Source organism: Ptychodera flava, chromosome 20 (assembly GCF_041260155.1).
Source record: "Ptychodera flava strain L36383 chromosome 20, AS_Pfla_20210202, whole genome shotgun sequence".
Taxonomy (NCBI): Eukaryota; Metazoa; Hemichordata; class Enteropneusta; family Ptychoderidae; genus Ptychodera; species Ptychodera flava.
The window spans coordinates 22,574,943-22,582,754 of NC_091947.1; the positions used below are offsets into that span (position 1 = coordinate 22,574,943).

At 39.5% G+C, this 7,812-nt stretch overlaps 1 protein-coding gene across 1 annotated transcript; it reads left to right on the forward strand.

Annotated features, from left to right (window-relative positions):
• The first annotated feature begins 704 nt into the window (after positions 1–704).
• Positions 705–7,150, forward strand: LOC139119638 (uncharacterized). The gene is made up of 5 exons (XM_070683471.1): positions 705–829; positions 2,445–2,632; positions 3,875–3,973; positions 4,993–5,178; positions 6,266–7,150. The coding sequence occupies exons 1-5, from the start codon at positions 808–810 to the stop codon at positions 6,563–6,565; spliced, it is 795 nt and encodes a 264-aa protein (XP_070539572.1). The 5' UTR covers positions 705–807; the 3' UTR covers positions 6,566–7,150.
• The last annotated feature ends 662 nt before the right edge of the window (positions 7,151–7,812 follow it).

Here is a 7,812-nt window from a genome sequence, read left to right on the forward strand (position 1 = left end):
TGTAACATTTATGCATGTTTCGGTGTCCGTAAACTCGATTTTAACACATCCCGGCTATAATCAAATCATCGGGCTGGGTGAAACTGCTGGAGTGGCGAACACTCTGACTAATTCTTGATGTGTTTGCATGTTTACATCCGTCATGTTCATTTCTATTTCTATGGGGTACTGTGCTCCCTGATGGGAAAACTTGCAATTGTGTGTATTGTCTAAGAGAGAGAGAGAGAGAGAGAGAGAGAGAGAGAGAGAGAGAGAGAGAGAGAGAGAGGAGGGGGGAGGAAGGGACAGACAGACAGACAGACAGACAGACAGACAGACAGACAGACAGACAGACAGAAAGAGAGAGAGAGAAATGTTGGGAGGGGGAAGGGGGATGGCATACGGATGGAAAGGAAGGAAGAGGGGAAGGGAAGGAAGGAAGTGATGGAGGAGAGGTACGCAAAAAAGAATCATAATGACATTTTGTAGTGGACAACAACCTTGTATTTTTAGCGTTTATATAAATTTAGCTTCCCTCGATTAGCAAAGATTTTATTTGACAATAGGTTGCATTTTTACGATAGCAACAAATGCCACTTCCACGGACGAGTTCAATTGAAACGGTGGCCATCATATAAGCGTGTTACTTCCTTACACATGTTTCTACGTCATTGTCAAATTAAAGCTTCCTCTACTAGATCACCATGCAAACCAAGTCGAGTACAATAAATTCTATAAATTAAAAAAATCGAGATTACATACTGGTCAGTAACATCGGTCAATTTTCCCGGAGGAATCGTTGATCAAAACTCGGACCTGCAAGGAGAGATGCGTCTTATTATTATCCTGGGTAAGTCAACAAATTCTTCGCTTTCATGGATTGCCCGTTATGGAGACAGTGATATCATTTCTTAATCTTGTTACCCTTTGAGGACGAATATTTTAACAAACTTTTTTTTTGGGGGGGGGGGTTGCAAGGCCCAGAGAAAGACAATATTTTGTTTATCGTACTTGTCTTCATTCAAGTAATTCGACTGCCGTAATCGCCTCGTCTAGCATTCAAGGCAAACTTATGCAGAAATTATTTTCACAAATATTACTAAAACGACTATAGCTAGCGGTAACTTTCGATAATATTGCGTTTTCGTCATAATTTTTGTAATATAAATAAGTAGATTTTCGTATTCTTCTGCCTGGAGTATTACCTCAGCAAAACACGATCGTGTATGCAAGCATCCTCAAATGCAACAGGCCGGGTATAGATCGGTTATCACACTGGCCATAACACAAGCTACGTCGACGAGGTGAACACCTGGCACGTGATTCTGGAAGAAAATGACAAGGTGTATTTTACAAACAGGGAAATAATAGAGGAAACACGTCAAAGGTTGCACACGAAGAAGCTTTTACAGGAGAAAGTATCGCGAATTTATTGATTTTCATAATTATTTATTTTATTTCAGATATTTTCATTCACACCGAAATAACGTTGACGTTTACACTGGCTGTACTGTCCTAACGAAATACTCAACCCTAGATCTCGCCATCCAGGGTCTATCATTAAACGCCCACTGATATTCTTTGAGAATTCTTGACATCACGTGAACTACATGGGAAAACTCTGGTTCCTACTCGTCGAGTGACGTCTCACAAGCCGTACTGAAAATCACCTGTGGAGACGCATAAGCACTCAATGTAGATCAAGAGACGCGGCCGTTGAGGGGGCGTTTTGCCGACTCTGGCTATTTCTATTCTACGAAGGCGGTGGAATATTCTGTTCTCATTTCTCATACTTTTTGCTAGATATTTGGCTCTATCGGGAAATTTCAACCAATCAAAACTCTGCATTTCATTTCCACGTGTCCATATCTGATCCTAGAGTATGCAGTTAACACTTTAGGTATACTCACACTTTCTCGCGAAATTCAAATTCTGAAATATAGCGTGACTAAATTCTCAATTCTGAAAAGACCGCAACCCGACAAAAGCATTTTGCACGGTAACTTTTGAGAATTACCAGTTTCGAAGTGCAATGCATCACAGTTGCGGTCGTGTCGAAGTACGAAAATACATGCTCCGTAATAAGCCACCGAAATTTGTCGAAGCACTTTCTGAAGTTGTTTTTTTTTTTCTGATAGGAAAACAAAAATAAATGGCAGCCTGTGCTGAATAAAGCTACCATCATGCTCGTCGATACAAAGTTTTGTCATGGTATCCGATCGGACGTAAAATTCAAATTTGTTGGAAGCCAAAAGTAATTTTCCTCTCCGATATTTTCAGAAAAGACTTCCTGAGTTGTGTTAGTTGAGTGGGTGGACATACAGTCGTATCATGTTTTCCAAAGATTATGAACCACGCTTTGTTCACAGCTTAATATTCATTCATTCTCTCTCTCTCTCTCTCTCTCTCTCTCTCTCTCTCTCTCTCTCTCTCTCTCTCTCTCTCTCTCTCTCTCTCTCTCTCAGCTGCGTTATGCCTCATTAGGACTTTTCGCTGCGTGCCTTTACTTGCCATGCGTAACAGACAAAGCCATGATTACCCTGGTAACCATGAAAAATGGACTGAAATCATGTGCGACCTGAAAACCAACAGACGGTTATCCGGCAACCTCGCTGTACTGCAAAAGGAACTGGCAGCATCGTTAAACGTCTACGTGAGTACTGTAACAAACCATGCCGTTCACACTGAAAGACTGTAGCTGTAACTTTCGGTGATGTTTTATACAATTTTGTTTTATATTATCTCAATTGCGATAGTTCTTGTTCTACTCCCAAAAGTATGTTGTTTCAAACGCCTGTTCTTTCGCTTGTGAACACACTGTCTATACGTGCAAAATGCACTCGAATATGATTGTTTACATTTGAATTCTAGTCTGGACCAAAACTCACTTGTCAACAATAACCATCATGCAGTTCTACAAGTGCACAGTCTGAATTGACGAGCTGAATACAGCGTATCTCAATAGCTTTTTGGTTTAGAAAACAAAGTTTTAGGTGACCTTCAAAAAACAAAAACAATGAAAAAATTAGAAAAAAAAGTTACAGCTTCTGTTCATTCAAAGAGTACGTTATAACTCTGTAAATTTAATTATTTCGAGAGCACTTTTAACATATTACTAAGTTCAAGCCTTTTGAGCATCCTTTGTCAGATAACATAGCAGTAATATTATCGGCACGATAATATTACTGTAAACGACCTATATTAAGGCAATAGCTCTACCTGCATGTCGGCATTACTCGGCTTAAGAGCCGAACACTCCCGAGATACACATATAGGTAGGCCTATATTCATTCGCTACATTCAGGACTATTTAAGGTAGTATGCACCTCGGAAGTGAAAGACTTAAACTTTTGCTCAAAATTTCCGTAAGGAATCTTTCAACCATTCTCTTTCAAAATCAAGAATAAAAATCAGAGGTCACCGTGCAAATTTTGGTACTAGAGAAATAAATAACCCAAGATTTATCGACATTAGAAATTCAAAATGGCCGCCATCCCTGTGTTAACTCTATGGAGAAAAATAAAAATTTTCGAATTTCGAAAAACGAAGCCGGTGAAAAGTTTTCTTTCACCAAGAGCTTTAAAATGAACACTCACAAGTGGTATATCAGAAAAGAATTGCAAAAGTTTGAGAGTCCGAATATCTGTCCCCGAGGTGCGATCTACCTTAAGTTTACTGATGATAATATGTATCATACAACTTGCCGTCATCGTAATCTATCAGCTAAGTTGATGTAACTGAAGGTCGATGTTGAGCGGGATGTTGAGCCCTGGAATAAAGTACACTACGAAATACATATACGATGCCGTCTAACAAACAACGAAAAAGGCATTTCCCACAAACTTTTAGCTGTGAATAAAACATTAAAATACTGTAAGCTTACTTTGTATTTCAGATTCGTTATCGGATTCGTTCCGAATACACCGACACGCCTCTGACCATACCGACGCTGCCGCACGTGTTATCAGATAGGCAATTCCTACTGTCTTTAACGGTAAGATTTTTAAAAAACCACTACTTTTGATAGACTGGAGCTACATTTTTACCCAAATATACTAAATCCAAAACAAAGATAATCCTGTTACAGCAATTAGACTCTTTCACCTAGACCTTAGACTTGCCCCAAGTCTGTGGACATATAAATATCAAAGCAGAATACACTAAAGTAGTGAACTTCAGTAGACTGTCGCGTTAGTGGTAGGCGGTTGCGTAGATCTTGGGGTATACGCGATGGCCCGAAGTAGTGAACTTCAGTAGACTGTCGCGTTAGTGGTAGGCGGTTGCGTAGATCTTGGGGTATACGCGATGGCCCGATAGGCCGGCCACTAACTGTTGCCGAGATACTGAAAGCCAAGCGACGGGGCAAGTCTACGTAGAGCTGTGATAAGCTCCAATCTGTACTTTATAGTCAGTGAACCAATACCATTTCGACAAGAGGCCCATAGTATAGCACATAGTGATGTTAGTCATCGCAGGAGAGTAAAAAAAATAATAAATTTATGATTATGAGTAATACAAACTGAATATTTTTATCATTATTGTATATTTTTATCATTATTGTATACTTACAAAACTATCCTACTGCTGATCAATATTTATACCAAATTCGCGCAGTTGTAGTACAGACCCTGTTATCAATATTTTTTGAATATGAATATCGTTGATAGAAATTTAATATTTCTGCCATTATTGACTACATGCAAAAGTACCCAACTGCACTGGAACCCTGGATGATCAACATCACCAGCAGTGTTTGCAAATAAGTCTTGAAGTAGGTTTCATTGCATATTTCATTCATTTACTCGTTTCAAGTTGAACAATCGATGACTAAAGAATACTTCCTAAAAAGCCCGGCTAAAAAGTAGGTAAGGGAACAACTTTTAATGACACAGTGGAAGCGAGTAAAGGAAGTAGAAATCACCGGAAAGTTTTAACCAAAGTTGACGCAAACCGAACACACGATAAAATTGGTACCAAAATTCACATGGAAAATAAAATATTGCTTTATTTCAGGAACAACAAGCTTGGCTGGCGATCATTACTGACACTCGAGAAGTACTTTTAAATTACCGAAACTTCATCGAAAACATCTACGAATGGGAATCGGAAGAGAGATGCGCTGGCTTTAAAGCCATCAACGCGTACATCAAAACTGTGGTACACAGAATAGGAAAGGTCGGCCGAATCCTTGACCAGCTGGTGAGTATACGAGGCCAGGCGGCCAGGCTGCTCAATTTAACCCGAGTTGTGTGTGACATGGCGTATGTGTATAGTCTCTTCGTATCGCACTGTGTTGCAATTCGACCGTTCGGGCCGCGGCCGACTCGCGACCACTGCACGGTTAAAACCCAAATCAGTTCTTACTAATAAAGGTTCATTCAATAGCTGTGATTATTCTTGTTTTACTTTAAAAAGCTAGTCGAATTGTCAAGTGTCAACATAGATGCATGCATGTATGTGCAATGTTCGATATGATTGTCGACACCTAAATTTTGTCCGTGACGGATTTCGTTTCTTAAAAACCTGCATAATGTACAAAACACATGTACAGGGCGTATACTTCTCATGACAACATTTTTAACCGGATAAGAAAGAGAAAATACACCTGGTTTTTTTTCTAACGAAAAATAATCAAGACATTATCAATAGTTACAGCTTGTGTCTCCTTTATAGGACACGGTCTTGTCGTGCGTAATTTTGTTAAGTGTATTAATCAATGCAATGTGGGAAATTGCACAATAACGGTGAATATGAGTATCGCTGAAGTGCAAAATCTGATTCATGCTGTTTCTAGCGAGTTCAATCTTACGTATGGGTAGACGAAGTTATTGTTGAGCAACCGTTACTGAAATATACGTTAAACCTCTCTGCAGCAGTGTGTATTTAAAGGGGCAGTTCTCAATCCCTGGTTCTCGCATAAGCGGTTGTTGAAATTGACTGTTTATGCAATTTTAGTCTTTTGTTCTCCTTTGAAAGTCGTGCACAGCTAGTCAATTTGCTTAGAGATAAAACTTATAAAGAACCTGTCCCTCTACAGGAGTTGAATAGCTCCATTCTTGTCGATGATTGGTATAATTCGCCGTTTCGTCCATAGCTTAACATGCATGCCTCTATGTTTCGTCCATAGCTTAACTCTTGATGTCACAAAATCAACGGGAAATGCATTCATGTACATAAAATTGCTATAATCGTGTTATTTTCATGCATCGTTAATGATTTTCTCGTAGATAACGTCAGCTTTGATATTTAGGTGCCCTGAATGTCAAATTCTTGATTTTTTCCACAGATATTTCTGTTTTATATGATCGAACGAGTCGATGACACTGAGCTTGCCAATATAGCGATACTTTCAAAGGATCTCGACGGAGACGAACTGATCGACATTACGTCGCTTGAGACGGAAATTGCCGAAGAGGAAGATAGGCGTTCATTCGAAAGTGATAGAGGCGACGTCATTAAAAGCGTGGAGCACTTCGTCACTCTGAGAAACTTCAACTTCGAACTCCACAAGATAGCCTTGCAGCTGGATCTCTTTGAACAGCGGTTCTACGCATTCCCGACTGACTGCAAAAGAGGACTTAGTTAAGCAGCCATGTTTGAGATCAGAGCCGTAACCAGGGACCGTGGACAGGGACAGCTGAAATGTTTGAATAAAAAATGGCTTATACAAGATGATATAGTATAGCCACTTATTACTTAATGTAGTAATATTTTTAGAAACGTTCACACGTTTCCAAAAACCTGCTTCGATTCTTAATACGTATTTGCAACAGTTTCAAAGGATTTAGCTACCGTGCTGGCATTTCCAGGCTACGGCCCTATCCCTGCATAGTCAAATATCGACAAAAGATGAAGAACCCCGAAATCCTGAGATGGCGAAAATTTGTTCACATCGGAAAATACACAGCGTTCTTTCTGTCATACACTAGATGGCCTGCTGTCAAGTGAACTTCCACACGTGACTCCATCCCCTTCAAAATTTACTTGATTTTCTGCCTAACTATTATAGTAACTAACTATTATAGTTTTGCTTTCTAATTAAGCACACAGAAAGTGACATGCAACTGGTGTTGATAAGCCTCTCCACGCATCTGAATGTATGTTTCTCCTCTGTAAGACACTAAACTGAAATTTGTTCATCGTTCTGTAAATTTTAAATATAACGGTAATAAACGCCATGCATTATATATGAGTCTGTTGTATATGTCTTGAAGAAAACGAAGAAAGCAGTCTTCGCTTACCACACGAATCTAAGGCGTTCTTTAAAGTGTAAGAGACGAGTTGTCTTGAAGATAGAGATGTACATTTGTTGGTGTTTAACTTTACGTTTGCTTCCATTACGAGAATGTAATATGCTTTAATACACCGCCCCCCTTGAAAATATTCCGACTCTCTCATGCCTGTATGCATGATCCTTGTAGTGATGGCACTCCGATGACATTTAATTTTTCAACCAAAATGACACCGTTTTCCACGAGGAACAAGATCAAAGATCGTCATTACCTTGTATCACAATACAGTTACAGCCATGTCAATACCTAATGGAGCAATGAGATTGTTTTCAGTATAAGAAATTGGTGAACTCTGTTATTGCTGTCTCGTCAAGCTTGCTGCAATCCCGGGATCGGATCCCGGTTTGAACCATACTTGAAAATAGGTGACTCACACCTTACTGTGTGTGAGTTTGGAGTATCTGGCTCTCAGATCTTTTCAATGTGTCAGGTTTTCGGAAAGAGTACCCATTTACTTATTTTCATGGACGGTGATGATTCCTTTTTCCCGCATAGTTTTTTGAACACTCATGAATACCCATTTTTCGTCGGAGTGCCATCA